Below are 17961 nucleotides of genomic sequence, written 5' to 3'. Positions count from 1 at the left end.
AGCTTGAACTTCACCTGGCCAGTGAACTCCTATTTAAATAGACTTAATACAAGACATGTGTATTGCAATGTAACCTTTTTGTTGATTATACCGCATCAACTGAATATGCACATTGAATGAGTATGCAGGATGAACTGATCAGACAGCCAACACATGTTTGGCTGCTCTCTCCGGAGTCCTGAACCTTTTCGAAGACTCTTTACACTTCGGTTGCATTCCAATATGAGACCTTGCGTCCTCCACTTCTGCTTGTGGCCTCGTGTTTTGCAGATGCTCCGCCTCCTTGGAGAAGTTTCCCCGCTGTCAGCCAAGCCAAAATAATTTTTGGGGGACTATTCTTCATTCGCCATCCAGTTTGCAATATTGAAATATAATGCTGTTGTCAGTGATGTTATCGTGACGTATTACTTCCTAGTACGAGACCGCAAGCACAAGTGGAGGACGCAAGGTTGCATATTGGAACGCACCCTTCATGTGTACATGTAAAACTTTCTCACGAGCAACAGGAATTGACAGGAGAAACTAGTTTGACCTCCACACCACGTGATGTACAGATCTCATATGACAAGGTGTGTTTAGCAAAGATAAAGAAAGACCCTGTGAAATAAACACAGTGTCTTGGTTACAGCACCATGGCTTCTTGGAAGGCCTCCGTCCATCTGCATGAGAACAACAGACACTTAGCAACATCACACCACTCCCCTTCCACTGAATAATCTGACACAATATGATGTAATGCATGCATTCTTTCAGAAGAAAAAAAAACTTTTTATACTGTATATTTTTAGGGCTTTTTTGCCTTATTTCTGACAGGACAGTGGAGGGGAGACAGGAAATGAGTGGAGAGAGAGTCAGCGAAGGATTGGCAAATGACCCAGGCCGAACTTGGGTTGCCGGCGTAGTAACCCAGTGCCCTACCGTTAGCCCACGACAGAGCCAAAAAAAAAAAGTATCTTAACTTGATCCAGAAACATTTTGGGGCAAATACTATTTAACTATTTTAAACTACAACATTTTATACAGTATATACGGTGTATTGGTAATTGAATTGACAGAACAGTAAACAGTGCTGAACTGTAAACTTTACTGAATCTAATCCGTACCTTTGCAGTGTGTGGATGTCATCTGCTTTGAAGACGTAGTAGAGGGTGTCTTTGTGGTAGAGCTTCAACTGCAGACTGCTCTGTGATTGGCCGGGTTTCTCCGCTCTCAGACAGAAGCCCAGAAGGGGCTGGCTCTCTAGAGCAGCAACATCCTATAACAAAATCCATTTAAATTTGTCATTTCACTTTGAAAACCGTGTTTTCTTATATACGAAAACTTTCATATTGAAAAGAAGAAACGTGTACTGATTACATTGGTAACGCCGCATTGGATGGAGCGGTTTGTGTGATCATCAATAATTCAAAGATCTCCAAAATATTACCACAAACTTTTCTAATTGTGCAAAAGTTAATGCTCAAGGTTTAAGGTTTAATGACACCATAGAGAGGTCATACCTCACTCGCAGCGTACGTGTACAGGACCTTATCCTTGATGACAAACCAAAAGCGTTTCCATGGCTTCCTATTGCCCTTTGACCTCTCCAGGTAGCCACTCATCGACGAGTCATCTGTGTTTGCAGACACCTAAAATTTCAAAAGCAGCCCAGTCACGCAACAGGATACTAAATAGATGACACAGGAATGTCATTTATAGTATAGAGTGGATACTCTATCTACCAATAATCAAGAAGCGAATTATTATGTCTGGCAACATGCACAACAATCACATGTATCTGCATACAATCTGCAAAATCAACATCTTGGATATTTTCAACAGCTAAATTGAGTTTTCAATTGCACATCTGTGATGTGCATGATGAAATGAAACTTAAGAAAGGGAGGTTAAGTGCAGTAACCTCCATCAGCGCGGCAGGGATCCTCTTCGTCAGTCTGAATGGGAAGGCACTTGGGGACTTGCCATTGGGAGTGTTGCTCTGCACCTGGTCACCTTTCACATCTAAAGAATTCAAAAGCTTCCGTTAAAAGCCGTTGTTAAGTGCTGGGGGGGATGGTAGAAATCTTGGGCCTCATGAAAAATGACAAATTTATCAGGCAATGTTATTAAATTGAAAACAATGAAACAATATTGAAAGTAAAGTTTATGCAATAGCAGACGTCAGGGTGGTGTAACCCCCGCTAATGCCCTTAATGTGCAGATTAAATTATTTATTTTGGTCTTACTGGATTATCAAAGGAGCATATTCATTGCTTCAACGCTAATGACCAATCCCCAATTAATTTATGGGCATTATCTGTCGTACCCCCTGACGTCTGCAACTAAAAAAACAACCTTCATTGACCTATTAACAGCTTTCGAAGGGCCCACTATCACCATTTGGCCCTACCCTTCCCCCACATGGCGGCGCAAGAGATGATTGATAAGGAAGAGACCGTTCATTAGGAGTTTCTCTTGGAATCGCTATGACATGAATGATGTATTGTTCTATTGAAATCAATATGACGTGAGGTTCTATTGAAATCAATATGGCGTAAGGTTCTATTGAAATCAATATGACGTAAGGTTCTAAGCTGCCATCACATGGCTGCCACGCCCCTTTATGAGACTGGCGGGGGCTCAGAATTAATGGCGTTCAATGGAAAAGTCATGCCCACTTAGGAGACCAGAATAGATTCCCACTTTGTTGCATTGGTAACGTATAGTATGGATCTTGGTGTCTGTTCCTGTGCTTTAGTATAATACCTAGGCCACGTTTCTGCTCTGATGTCCTCTTCTGTAGCGTGTCAAAGCACTGGTCGCACACTCGTGCCAGCTGATTCTTCAGATACTCCAGCTGATGTTTGTTAGATGAACAGTTCTGACATACCACCTGGCAAACATACAGCAGAGGGATGTTAGCAAAGTGCAAGTCAGCCACATAAACACACAGTAATAAAACATTTCTGATATTATCAGTCTCTGTGTTACTGGATCAAACAAAAAGTTGCAGTTGCAGTTAAAAGTTGCAGGTATGACGTCACTTGTATTTACAAGTCCATTGTGTAAGATTTCCCTTCTCTTTCACAAACTTGCAAGGACTGAGAAGTGGTAATAAGATACTCGTCACTTTTGTGATCATGACATAGCGAGTAAAATAAAATCACAATTTGTGCTTTATGCCCCTCAGTATGGTATATCAATATGGGGCTTGGATCCCCTTCATGTATACACTGAAGAAGGGTTTCCCAAACTGGGGTGCGAGCACCCCTGGGGGTGCGCGGCCTCACACAGGGGGGTGCGCAAGCTGAATAGAGCAATGGCCGATGTGTTTTTTTATACAGCATGAAGTTGAAGAACATGAAGTTGTTTTTAATTGTTTGGTGATTTGTATGTTGTAAAAGTCCATCTGAAGTGTAATTTATAACTCCTACATTTGTAACGCAACAAGTTCCATTGTAATGATGGCAGAGAAAACGTCAGGTCTATTGGAAATGAGCATTCCCCAAAATCAATCTACATAATCGGCGCTGTGTAAAATTCACTTAAGGGGTGCGCGAACCACATTGAAATGTGCAAGGGGGTGCGCAGGGGAAAAAGTTTGGGGACCGATGAAGTAATGTGAAATTTTAAACCGGATAGAAATATTTCAAATTGATGGGGGTGATAAGTATTCATGAAAAATGACTATTTTGTGAATTGGAAACAAGCATTTTGATCATGACAATCTAAAAAAATGCACTGATTTTACACCCCCCGATCTGAAAATAGATGTCACCTGACCTTTCCGCAGGCTCTACAGTGGTGACGCCTCCAGGTGAGTGTGAACTCACAGGTGCAGATCATACACATAGTAGCACGCGGGTCAGGGATCCAGATTGGAGCCTTGGAACCCAGCCCGTCCACCTACAACAGGAAATCACAAATTACAGCCAATCATCTCCTAATACAGTAAGATCAGTAAGATTTTTTTTTTATTATTAATGTTTTCTTTATTAATGTTTTCATTATTATTATGGTTATTATGATTATTACGATTTTTATGATAACTAGTATTATTATGAGCCAAAGTGAGCTCTGAAGGCCCTATATGAAAACGAATGTAGCAGTCATCAAGACATGAAGCCTATCACAGAATAACCAAAGTAGAGGTATAGCCGCTAACCTCATCCTTGCTCGTGATGAAGGTGATCATGTTCTTGGTGTGTTCCGCAATAGCACTCAAGATGGCCTCCAACCAGGCATCCCGCTCTGCCTCAGAACTAAGAGAAGACAAAATCATTAAATCTACATCTTGCGAACTAACAATACGCCAAACAAAGACACATTTACAAGACACATACTTAAATTACTACCACTGTACAGTACAAGACCGTTACAATAGTGAATGAATGAAAAAGAAAGTCTCATTGACCCTTAAAGAGTAAGTTTCTCAAATATGGCAACAAGACACATTTAAAGACCTTGACATTGTTACTCTTACCTTGCGGACAGGATGAAGGAGCGTTCAACACTCTCAATGTTCAGCTCATTTTGGTATCCTTCCTGACTGGGCTTCGTGACCTGTGCATCGGATTGTCATAGATCAATCAAGCAATGTCAAACAGACTCACACTTCACTGTCATATAGTAAACCATTTCATCAGAATGGGGTGATTTGCAAAAGACTGCACAACCTCACCTTCATTCCTGCCAGAGAAAGAGTGTTGTTGAACTTAAACTGGCCCGACTGGACCGGAGTTGTGTACAACAAGACATCATTGAACTAGAGATGAGGAATAGAGAGGATTGTGGACATTATTACATTGCAAGTCATTTCATGAACTAGTCCAGTATCGCCCATGTCAGTATACTGTATTTTGTTTATTGTAGTGGAAATGGAAGTATAAATGCCAATCTGCTCTAAGCATGTATTGCATAGCATTCTCCACTAGATGTCAGCCTAAGCTATCAAGAACAGATTGCTTTGAGTTGCACTGACTTACCAGGAAAAACATACGGGGCTGCATGACTTTCCTTGAAAGCTTCATCAGTATACCCTCCTTTAGGAACACCTGTGAAGAACGACAGACAGCCGTCAGTATCAAACATCATCTGATGGAGTCAGCAGGGTCGGATATCCACCACCAAACCTTTACTTTGTCAGCTTTCAAATAGCATTGATACTTTTATTTCCCTCCTCAATTTGAAGACAAAAAGCATATAATTGAAAATTGTGGAAGGGGAGTAATCAGCTTTGACAGGAAATGAAAGAGGCCGCTGCAATACAGCTGCTTGTCCCAACGTTTATTCCATTGGCCGCTATTGCCCAACCACTCTGTCACACGAGACATTAAGGATGTGGTGACTTCCAGTGCATATCCGGCAGAGATGAACACTATTCAAAAGGGGAATCACATGCAGTGATGTCAGACAAGAACTCCAAATCATTCCATCTAGCTCAGCCTACTACCACCATCTGCCAGGCTTGAGTGCTTACTACAATCAGCTGATCAAGATTTGGTTGGATCAGGTTTTCTGACCCCCCCATTGACACCTCTGTACGCAATATGTAAAGCCTACCGATGCAAATTTGTTGAACTATTTTTACATGAATAAGGGAAATGAATGCAGTCTTCAAATTTTAAACTGGTAATGACTGTAGAGTTTCATTTTGTGAAATGCGGCTGACACAGCCTACTGAGTGTTATTAATAGCATCAGACCTCTGACAGCCTCATTGCTTTGAAGATGAGCAACTCACCCTGCCAGGCTGGACCACCTCGTGATGACCAGTTAGCCTGCACTGCACCTGCATGAGTTTCTGGAAATTGTCCTGGGAAAATGAGGCAAACAAAATGTCAAATAAAAGCCAGTTAATATGCACCTACGAATCATTTTCCAGTGAATGTTGAAATTAAATCACTCACTCACCCCCTGTTTCATGATGTCGTTAGCATGATTCGCCACCTCCTTCACAATATTCAAAGCAGCTGCGCCAGAAGCAGAGAACATCAAATGATGAAAAAGAATTTCATTGTAATATATTTGTTAAATAATAGGTATCCACTATTAATTTGCATACGAGTTAAGATAGCATTAATGATGAGTCTAAATATAGTAGTGAGCAACTCTACCTTGTGTATCTTTGAAGTCTGAAGATTCTTCTGTGAGATTCTTCAAATACTCTGGAGAAAAGATGAATTAGTAGTTGATTAGAGTTCAATGAAATAAACTATGTTAAATAACTAAACTGTAATTCATGCTACAATTCTTGGAATACGCTAAAGGACTTCGTAATCAGATTTGATATAGCAGTTTTACAACGCCAAGGAACGCCCAACACCCAAGTCAGTTATTTGGCCACGGATCCATGAGTTAACCTCTTGGAATGGAAGAACATGATGTAAACAACAGCATATTTCACCGGATTAACTCATGGGATTATGTTATGAGCTGACTTTTTTGAGTGGAGGTGCAAAACGCACACCAGAAAAGGAGGTGCTGGCAACCAGTAAAACACTTGCAGGAGGAAAGAAGTGCCGCACACTCCCGAGTTTCATGAAACAGGATTTTAATGTGACAACGTTTCGGCCTGTCGGCCTTCCTCAGGTCACGTGCGAGGAAGGCCGACATTAAAAACCTGTTTTATGCAACTCGGGAGTGTGTGGCACTTCTTTCCTCCTGCATGAGTAGACTTTTTAACAGAAATGATTCTTCTGAAATATGTTACACAGTACATCACAATACATATTTCTTACATGTATCAACTGAGGAAGACGCGCGTGCATCAGAATCACTTTGTGCACCAAAAAAAAAAAAAGAAATCTAAACGGCTCTAGTTATCATCCCTGGGTCTAGTCAAGATTTCGTTTGGTTCAGACATGTTCAAGTTTTTTCCTTGACCTCACATGTTTTGACAGTGTATGCGTTTAAACACACATAGGAGAAGGAAAACATGTCTAAAGAAAACAAAATCTAATAACTTGATTTAACAACGAGACTTAATGACCATCATACATTTCTACCGGTGTCTAGTCGCTGAGAAGTAGCCCAGGCTGAAGTCTGGACTCAGAACATGTCCCGTGGACAACACAGTCAGAACATATGACAGCTGACGTAAGCCAGCACATTTTCTACTTGGTTCTATTGAGTCAAGAAATGTGCGCCATACCAAGAAAGAACTCACTAAATACAGTACATACTCTAAAGCTGGCTAAGACTGTGGGTGTTAACCAGAATGCCAATTCCATCCATTGATTAGGGGGGATTTAAGTCTGAGCATGTTACCAAAGTCTGACCCCCGCCATTTGTACTGTATGTTCATGTATTGCAGTGCCTCTGCACCTGTGAGCAGGAGTTGGTACTGTGGTATCCTCTGAATGGGTTTCAGTAGGTAATGCTTCAGTGCTAAGTTTGCACAACGTGGACTTGCCTGTGGGATTACAAAACAAAAACAAAAACAGAGGAATTGGTCAGAACTTCCGTATACCTTTTCATACATTGTGCTGCGTGTACCTTGAGGGGAGACTTTAATTCTCATTGTGCAATCCGTAATGACAATAGGCTTTCTATTCTACTCAAACTTTGTCATTTGGAAAAATCATTACTAACCCCAGACACCCACACTCCCACACACAGTGTTTCCAAACAAACCTTTCGTTTCACCATATGCCTCACCTGGCCAAACAGGTTGGCCTAGTTGACTGACTTACTTCAAATTCCCTCACGACGGCGGCGAAGCTTGAGTTCTTCCGGCACTGCTCATCTAGCAGGGCCACATTCTTGTCGAACTCCCTGATATACATGGAGTACATTTTCAGATACGGCCCTTTCTTCACAAAGATGTCAGCCACCTGGCACTGTTGATCCCTGTAACAACAAACATGTACGGTACTTTTATACAGGTATCAATTCAGGTTCTTATTATGTCAATAACAATTGGTTTCTTTGGCTTTGGTACTAAAGGTGTATCCTTATAGTAATGCTGTATCCTTCTTAATAAGGATTGTTAAGGCCATTGGGCTGATGCAAGATATTCCCAACACTGAGCAACAGTAGCTTTGTGTTCATTTAAACGGATTACAACACACTCCCAACTAAAAAGTGCCAGACATTAACAAAATGGGGTGAAATTGGAACAAAAATGTTGGCACACTTAAATCCCTTTTGCTTTTTAAATGGCCAAACTTTCCTCAGGGCACAACAGTATGTGCGTACAGTACGTAACTCAGTATGTTTGGAGCCATGCATGTGGCATGCTGGACTGGGTGTGTAAACACAAGATTACGCAGGGTTTATGGGTACCATCGTGCCACGCGTTCCTCGAGCTCTCTGAGCAGGTCCTGGTTGAGCTCGTAGAGCTGAGGTAGATCGTACAGGATCTGGTTTAAGGTCCGATCCTCAATTACCGGCTTCCCCGCCTGCTGAGACGCCTGAGCTACGGCATCTCGGAAATCCTGTGAAGACACAACAAGTAGGAGTCAGATCTTTATCTGGCTAGTCTGGTCTGGTCTGCCCACAGAGATACTAGAGACGGTTGGTAGCAATTCATTCTGGCGTTGATCAAATCCTAATGAGAGCGAGAACGTATTTTTTTGGAGCGTATACCCAGTGTGCACCCTACCTTTTGAAGAGCAACAAGGAAGTCACAACCTCATCTGGCTAATCTGCCCATATAACTACTATGGATGGTTGTTACTAGCAATTCATTCATCCTATCCTAAAAGGCAAACTACACACAGCGTATCAACAGATTACCTTATTGATGAGCAACATCAGCTATTCACAGGAACATGTTTAGAACTATGCCAATAAAACAAGATTGAAATTGGTGCACCAGGTTAAAAAGTGAATTGAAAAACATGATGCCACCAAAATCTCTAGTCTCGATACTCATTCTTGGTCATGTCAACAGGATATTGGACTGAGGTCATGTAGTACTCGCTGCCCTCTGGTTTCTTCTGCAGCCTTCACACTAAATGTTGTTAATTTAACACTGAGGGAGTAGGACCAACAACACCATGAGTATTGAATTCAACTGTGCGATTTTGAACCAACACTGCAGACTTGCACTGCACTGCGTAACAACAGTACGGGCTGGAATGCACAGGTCCGCCTGGTACAGCTTACCAGGGGCCGAGGTGCTCTGCGGTTTCAAAGGACACAGTGCTCAGTCTTGCGTACAGCACTGGGCAAAGGATTAGTGTTTACGGGTTTCTCCAAATCCTTCAAACCACTCGTGCTTCAAACAGACTCTACTGAGCATTACCTTCCTCCTGAACGGATGTACGAGACATGCAACTCAAGTCCGTCTGCAGCCAAGCCATCACATAGCACAGTGTCCTAGGGTGAGTTACAATATGCGACCTTGCATCCTCCACTTGTGCTTGTGGCCTCGTATCAGGAAGTAATATGTTGTGATGACATCACTGACAGCAGCATTATATTTCAATATCTCGCAAAAGCTCAATTGTAAAGTCATTTTCTCATTTGCAAACTGGATGGTGAATGAAGAATAGTCCCCCAAAAATTGTTTTGGCTAGGCTGACAGCAGGGAAACTTTATTGTTTTCTCCACGGAGATGGGGCCAGAATAGAAGACGGGGCGAGACCACAAGCACAAGTGGAGGACGCAAGGTAGCATATTGGAATGCATCCCTACTAGTCCCCCAAAAGGACAGACATGAATGACATGGAAGCCATGGATGAATGAGAATCATTCGTCACAGCCATATGTCCTTCTGGATATGCACTGAAGTGTTTGCACACAAGCTGGTGTATTGCTACAACTTATCTGACATTGAAGTGACAGCCATACATGATGTCTTGGGGTTTTATTTGTTCTTGTGACTACACAAGGCAATAAAGTGCTGTATTGTGGTCTGCTGTGGATGGAGTCCTGGCATTTACGTTTTGCTGGACCACATTGTTTTACAAAAGGGAAAATGTCCCGGTTAAGTCTTCTGCTTGGGTGCAAACACTGCCTACAATGTCCTACATTCACAGTACCACATCACAAGGAGTTGAAACATTTCTCTTGTCTGGTCAAAACAAAGCCTAGAGGGCATAAAGTTCACCAGTTGCCCCAGACGGAGTTGCTCTTTTATGGATAATTTTGGGGCCCTCATTCAACCACAGACGAGCTGGAGAAAACCAACAAAAATGCCAGCAATTCGGTTTGTCCCTGAGAGCAAAAACTGGGCATGTGTGTGTTGTATGGGGCGTGACCCGACTGTCAAAATAATCCTCCAAGACACAGGGCAACTGTCTCCCATGCTGCTGAATACAGTACGCCAGATATAAAACACCCAGAGAGGACACTCCTACACACTTGGCAATATGAAACTAACAATCCGGCCTCAAGAATATGCCGTACAACTGAGCAGTGCTTGGCCCTGCCGCGACTCAAACTGTCACGCCGGGGACCAGGGTTCGATTCAGGCGCAAGGTAATTTCCCGAACCTCCCCTCTCTTTCTCTCCCACTCATTCCCTGTCCTACTCTTCACTGTCCTATCCTAATAAAGGCACCCCCCCCAGCGTTGCCAGATGTGTCTGACCAAATCCCGCCCAAAAGGTTCTCAAAAACCGCCAAAATGCGCTAAATTCCGCCCAAATTCAACAAATTACATTGACTTCTATGGGCCCAAAACGGCTGAAAAAACCGCCAAATGGCCAATTTTTCCCGTTTTTGCCCGCCGACGCTCATCCCAAGTAGCCCAATTGGGCGGGCACCCGCCCAATCTGGCAACACTGCCCCCCCCCCCCCCCCCCCCCCAAAAAAAATAAAATAAATAAAATAATAATAATAATAAAACAAAAACAACTAAGCTGTGCTAATATATACTCACGGTATTGAGCAGCTTCAGGACGTCCACAAACCTAATAGAGGAATAGAAGATGAGATGATTACCATTTCTCAGGTAGATAGGAACACCGCAAATGTTACCTTGTTATATTGCTTTAGTTTAATGACTTACACTTTTTCTGAACTCATTATTTCCCTGGCAATATGAGCCACCTTGTTCTTCTTGGTTCCCCCAGCATGCTGTAAAGGAATAAAAAAACACAGCAGGACATTATAAACTTTCCTATGAGGAGTAAAAATGAAGTGAAAGTGCTCAACCTGGCGGTTCGGGAGTCGAACCGACAACCTTTGGGCTACAACTCTGATGCCTTAACCACTTACTCACGACTGCCCAAAGTTCAAAGAAGTGCTGTATGATACAAATTTACAAACATAATAAGCACCTCAATTTCTTCAGCACATAAAGCACTGGGAAATAAACCCGGTCAGTCGTCTGTCACTGTGATCTCAATCAATCTCTACATTTACAGGCCTGATAGCAGAAGAAATTAAGGAGTCTTAACCATAACCTAACACTTTTTTGAAATGAAACAAAGCGAAAGACTATATTTTATTCTTGTAAACAAACTCTGTCAAGCCTGGCACTGACGCTGAATACTTTCAGACCGCATTTAACTCATTAACCCTTTGAAGAATACACATTTCCCCTGCAGTTCTAGAATTTCACTCGTGCAAATTTCAGTGAGTGTTTGTGAGATTATAGTGAGAACATAAAATTTGTGGAGGGGGAGCCATGGAGGCGCACTGAGTGCCCTCACCCATGAGAGACACACCTGACTACCCTCATGTTCCTCTTTACTGGAGTCAGAGTTCCTGTCATCCTCGTCCTCAGAAGTGGGATACGCCTCCTCCTCAGAATGGTCCACATCGTACTCCACACTGTCCCTGCTCAAACACACAGCACATCTGTTAGACTGCACAGACAGCAGTGTTCCCTGCAGAACATTTACTGGTCAAGGTGGGTAAGGACGTAGGCTAGCCGATATCAGAGGGGTACAACCATCAGGCTATGTTGAGCAGTTTCATTTGAAACATGATGCGAAACTCTACAAAAGCATATTAATCAAAGAGTCTGTGCGATGCAGCTTTAGACATTAGATTATAATGCAGGTTTTTAGGGGACCTGGTGAAGGTGGGAGGATGGCGTGTTGTTGTCAAGATGGCCGCCTTAACTAATACAGTGCTGGGGGAAACCCTGCACAGAAAGAGAGGCAGACACAAGTATGAACCACGTGCCACCCACATCCACCATCCATACTTTCCAGGTCAAAACACACAGTCTGACAGTCAGAAAGAACAGAGACAGACACGTGGCTCTAAACCCACGGAGATGAATGTTGACTGATTTTTGCAGGGGCATTTTGGGAAGTAAATAATTGCTACACATTTCTGTGTAATCAGTGTCTAGATTTTAGACCTAATTCAGTGGAGCACAATGCTCTTAATTCTGATTAATTAAAATTGATTAAAATCTCATTAATATGTACAAATGAGAGCCCTTACCACAATTACATAGGTCATTGTTACTCAACACAAACACAAGAAATATAACAAACCTCAAGGGTCAATGTGACGCATGTGGTCATGATGATCTGTACAGTATCTAAGCAGCAGTACAATAATTGATCCTTTTGTGTATTGTAACCAATTGATCTGACAGACCAGATTATCATTGACCTCATCCTAAGGTCAGCCAAAGCCCAGGGCATGAACACTCAAAGCATCCAACCTCAGCAAACCACAGCAGTGAGTAGCTTAGCTGAAGTGGTGAACATGATCTGTTCAGGAGCCCCATTTCCAAACAAGCCTCTTAACGGTGTTGGGGGGGGGGGCTTTCTACTTAGCACCAGATTTCTTCATGTGCAAAGTATGAACCCTGAGTCATAATCTGTTATGTTATGACAACAAGAAGAAAATGTTAAATAAATCGTTGTTGGCTAGACTAGGTGTGATCCTACATGACTTTATTGACACAACAACACTCTGAATAGGGAAAGCCCGGCAGGGCATCATCAGAAAGTGAAAGAACTTGTCAGACACTATTTGAAATGTGCAATGTATCTACAGCATACCTGGCATACTTCTAGAGGCCATCACGCCTCGCCTTGTCACTTACCTCACGCCATTTCCCCATTTCATCATAATAACTGGGTCAGATACAGGAATTAAGGTGTGGATGTGCAAGCCCAATGCTAAGTTTCAGGCCCTAAATTGCCAGCCGTTTACAAACTACCAACCATTGCACTGACTGACCACCCAATGCAAGGCTATAACGAGACAAGTGCTAGGTGTGACATTTCACAAATCCAGACAAGCATTTTGTTGTCCATAAATAAGACTTAGGATATGGACATTGAAACGGCCTGGCAATAGTAAAGGCATCTCCTTTAGGCCTAACCTAGTATATGTTCATCTTGTATCCTTATGTTCGTTGATGAATGTAACGAGGCCATATCATTCTATTCTAAACCTTTGATCATGATTGATGACTGTTACCTCTCATATCCATTGTGCTCTGGCACATCATCCACATACTCTCCAATGGGCTCGTAAATCTCCTGCTCTTCATAGAGGCTCTCCTCAGATTTGGTCCAGGAGGCATTGGGCCATCTCTCTGAGGTCGAGGACGGAGCTGAAGTCTTCGCTGGAGCTTTCGAGTTCGGAATGTTCATGTATTCTGGAATGTCCTCATAGATTGGGAAGTTCTCGTACTCCACGGCATCCTCTGCTCCTGGGAAGAACTCATCCCCGTCCACGCTCTGCTCCGTGCTGATAATTGGACAGGAGAACTTTCGTGCCCCGGCCACTGGTTTGGCCTTCACAGGAGTGGGGCTTCCTTCTCCTTCCACGTCCGCATCCACTGACTCCTCCATATCCACTGATGAGCATTCCGCAACTGATCCCCGTTTGGTCAACATCTTGGGCAGCTTCTTGACAGAGATGTTGATGTCCAGGAACTTCCGGAAGGTGATTTTCTTGTTTCCATCTGGGCGAAGCAGATCCACGGATGTGAAGGACTTGGCTCTGGGTATCAGACCCTGGCCAAACCGTTTCCCCTTTGTGTTGCCAGGACTGAAATTAGACACTTGCTTTCCACTAGACTTGTTTTTACCATCCATGTCTTTTGGGGGAGTGCTACTCAGACATTTCTGGTTGTCTTTAGCTGCTTGCTCCTCTCTCTTTATTTTCGGGGAGAAGATGTATGATGGATGTAGTTGCCTTCCCTGGGATGGCTTTGGTGACCATTGATGGACTGAACTCTTACTCCTTGCCACGGTGACAGGGTTGGAGAGCTTTGGCTGTTTGGGTTTGAAAACCGAGCCAGAGTGCTCACCTTCCTCCTCAATGTCATTGTCATTATCTACTGAATACTCAGTCGATTCATAGTAATCCCGGTCCCTTTGCCCATTCTGTGCAGGCCTGTGTAGAAAGTTTTTCCTCAAAGCAGGCACCGGCTCTTGTAAATCCACATAGTCAGCATCAACCGTTTCATAGATGTCATCACTGTCATTCAAATCTGCTGATGCTTTCTCTGAAAGATCCACATTGCTGGACGTTCTGCTCTCGTCTTTGACCTCAAGACCACCTGGGAGGATCAACCATGACTTCCTGGGCACTGGTACTGGCAGTGCCTTCTGCGGGGCAGCTGGGATGGCAGGAGAGCGCCCAGGGGCATCTTTGAGGTTAATATTCTTTGTGCTAGTGGACACGGATGGTAACCCGTGACTGTCTGAGAGTTCTACAGGGGCCCATGAATGTGGACGCTGAGTGTCCCCGTTGATTTCTTTACTCCTTTGCACTTGAGGAGGAGTGGGTTTAGGTCTGGACTCCACACCCCTCTGACATGCACTGAGTTTGTTGATGAGCTTCTCAACAGTGCCCACCTGCTCTGGTTTTGGAGCTCTTGGAAGGTGATTACTGTCACTGAGGATGGTGGGAGATTTTGTGCAGGTGCCATTTGTATTCTTACCGAGTTGATCCTTTTTGGTGTCAGGTGCACATAAGTCTTTGTCAGGACTATTTTGCCGCCTTATTGGAGGCTTTTTCAATCCTTCACTTGTCCCGTTCAACTGGCACCTTGCAGGATCTCCACCATTTGTTATTATTGCTTGTTTGCTGTTCTCTTTTGGCGTGCACTGTAGACAACTGTCTCGATTGCACACACAAATTGGGATTATGTAATCCCACTCTGGTTTCTTTGTCCCTACACGCACACAATTTCTTGAATTTAACAGGCCAACATTGTTCACAGTATCCAGCTTCTCGTGTGTCAATGCAGAAGAACCAGTCTTTGAAGCCGGAGCTTGTACGGAGCTGCTGCAGTTTTGTGAAAGACATGGTTTCGGTGCAATGGGCGGCTTGGTTCTTTTCGTCTCTGGAGAAGTGCACAGTGAAGGACCGTCTGGCTTGGGTGCAACAGGTGGGGGCTTCAGCTTGAGTTTCTGGGCGACTTTTGGCTTGGGGGCCAAAGGTGGCTTTTCTGAAACTGAGCAAAAAAAAAGAATACACCAGATTAAAACTTGGCAATGATGGTGAGGAATTTCAGTGTGTGAATGGCATACCATATGATGTCTGTGTAAACCCTGACCAAACCAGGGATCAAACAAATGCCAAATGAAAGATTATGTAAGAGAGTCTCTGTAAATCTCTCACAAAGTTAGTTAAAATGTCTGTGTTTCCTTCTTATACTTAGCCTATAATATCCTCCTGACTACCAGGGGAAAAAAAGTTTTAAAATCTTTGTTTTTTTTTACTCCCCCAATTGTTTGAAGGCAAAAAATGAGATTGACAACATTTTTTTCGAATTTTTATTTTTTATTTTAAAGATTTAATGTGTCCACTACAGTGGACATTGGAAGGCCGTACATTGAAAATGTGCCTTAATTGCTATCAATCAATCTGGATGAAAAGGCATAACAATCAGTTTAATTATTAGTAAATTTGAGCATTTATGAGTTAACAATGAGTGTTTTATTGGTTTGAGGTGGAAACTGGATGTGTCTGTGACCATTATCATTCATGCAGGTCATCTCAAGTCAAAGCAATTTTGTTTTAAGCAACTGGACTTGCAGTTGAAGCTTGAATGACATGTGGTCCCTCAACTGAGAACTTTCACCAGAGTTGACTAATTTTATAGTTCTGATGTGTGAAATATGGGTTATTATCTCTGGAACAAACATGTGTTCATGTCTATAGGATTAATTTAGTCTTAATTTAATTTTTGGTTGAAATATTGTCCTGCAAAGTTCAGACACACATCAGAGTCATGCTCCACATGGGGCGACAAACGCATCAACAGGAAACGTTCTGCTTGTTCTGATTCTACTTTTCCTGCTTGAAATGAATCCTAAGAGGTCTCTGAATCTTCAGCATCTTCCTCAAACATCACATCTAGGATTATTTATCAATAATGTGCTGTAAAGTGTCTCTCCTTCTGATTCTGATACTGACTTTCTGACTGGAAAAATACTAACAAAATGGAAGATGTCACTACCAATGTCCATTTTAGAGGACATTTCTTTAACGCCTAAATATGGGAATTAAATAATGTTACATTAATTTAGAAATGGTTTAATTGTACTCTGAAGAGATTGAAATAACATATAAAGATGATGTTTTAAGACAATAATTGCCCACTTTAAAGTATTATGCATTTACTTTCCCTTTAACCAAAAGCGGCCTATTTTTAATGGACACCATTTTCCTTGCAAAGAAATAGAAAGTTCCCAAAACCCCACCCCTACACACATGGTAACATTGGAAAGCTCTGGATGTCCTCTTTAAAGACCATTGGGAGTTAGTACAGTAGTGTGTATGGGGTGGGAGATATTGCAGTTTACAAATGTCCTCTAGAGAGGACAAAAATGAACTGCTGGTAGTCAGGAGGATATTCTGTAGGCCTAAAGTGAAGAAAAAAATGTATAAATAGGCCTATATAAAAAGGTACAGTAACGGTGGAACCACAAATGGCATAATCTTGAACCTACTTGCTTACATTTAGGACAAACAACCTTTTGTTGGTACTTTGGGGCTACATAAGAACATCTTTGTTTATAATTTTACACTGTTCGGTGTCCAAAAGTGTCAAATTGAGTTGCGCTGGAGTTCCACTCCTTTCACGATGCGAAAGATGTCCTCTATACCACATTTTATGATCCCAACACATTGCTCTTTCCACCACATTTCAGAGACGCTGTGAGAAACGTACCGTACTGTGGAGAGTAGATTATTGTATTGTTTGGGGAAAATACTTCGATCAAAAAACCCAAACAGAAAACTTAGCAGTCAATAACTACCCACCGTGTCGCCAGCAACCACTGCTCAAAAATCACTGAAGACTTATCAGCCTACCTGTTCTCATCATTTTCCCCAAAGGAAGCAGTTTCACAATTTTCCAGTCGCCTCCACCATAATCCAAAGGATTCCTTCGGAGAAATAGCTCACATTATGATCGATAATTCATCCATGAATTATCAGGACAAGGCTCATTCGTCGTTAGCGTGCAATTTCACACACTGCTGGTTTTCCTTCTGTTAACTTCGCACTACCACCACCACCACTGTTGTGTGGGCTGCTGTGTCGAAAGTCGAAGTGAGTGAGGTGCGCTGTCAGTAATTGAGCGCACCACTAGGGGAGCTGGACGCAACGTCCAGCACGAGACGCTCTGTGGGACGCACCTAGGAGCTTCAATAACGCAGAATGTTATGAGAGAACGCCAGACCTAAATGTAAAATGTTGAGCTTAACTAAGGCATAAGGCAGTGAGGAGCATGCTTTTATACAGAGCACAGGTTACAAACTGTTCTGAACCAGTTGCGCATCAGACTTCACTTGTGGGATGCCTCATCAACATTACAAAGTAGAAATCATTCAACTCAATGCAGTGTATTGGGACCATAACTATTTCCATTCCATGCACTGTACCAGTTAGCCTTAGGCTAATTTGCATCTGTTGTCCCTGGCATTAAAATAAAACAAAAAACAATAGAATAATAAAATACTGCAATCAAAAACAAATGAAAATACACATAAAAACAATACACAAATCACTCAAAGCATGTTTATACTGTGATTTTAATGGTCTAGTGGTAGATTCATTGGCCTGTCCCCAATAGGTGATGCAATATGAGATTTGTGA

General features: G+C 42.5%; 1 protein-coding gene across 1 annotated transcript; it reads right to left on the bottom strand.

Moving 5' to 3' along the window:
- Nucleotides 1–296: 296 nt before the first annotated feature.
- On the bottom strand, nt 297–17379 carry fgd6 (FYVE, RhoGEF and PH domain containing 6). The gene is made up of 21 exons (XM_063196557.1): nt 17176–17379; nt 13321–15310; nt 11598–11709; nt 10937–11004; nt 10808–10838; nt 8265–8416; nt 7673–7829; nt 7305–7392; nt 6095–6145; nt 5892–5950; nt 5722–5793; nt 4965–5033; nt 4661–4744; nt 4463–4542; nt 4145–4241; nt 3763–3885; nt 2746–2872; nt 1901–2001; nt 1500–1628; nt 1104–1255; nt 297–659 (listed from the first exon to the last, which is right to left on the bottom strand). Exons 1-21 carry the CDS (start codon nt 17186–17188, stop codon nt 623–625), a joined length of 3792 nt encoding a protein of 1263 aa, XP_063052627.1. The 5' UTR covers nt 17189–17379; the 3' UTR covers nt 297–622.
- Between the last annotated feature and the right edge of the window lie 582 nt (nt 17380–17961).

This window comes from Engraulis encrasicolus, chromosome 4 (genome assembly GCF_034702125.1).
Source record: "Engraulis encrasicolus isolate BLACKSEA-1 chromosome 4, IST_EnEncr_1.0, whole genome shotgun sequence".
In the NCBI taxonomy this organism is placed as follows: Eukaryota; Metazoa; Chordata; class Actinopteri; order Clupeiformes; family Engraulidae; genus Engraulis; species Engraulis encrasicolus.
The sequence above is the reverse complement of the archived record's forward strand: the minus strand, read 5'-3'. Positions and strand labels throughout refer to the sequence as shown.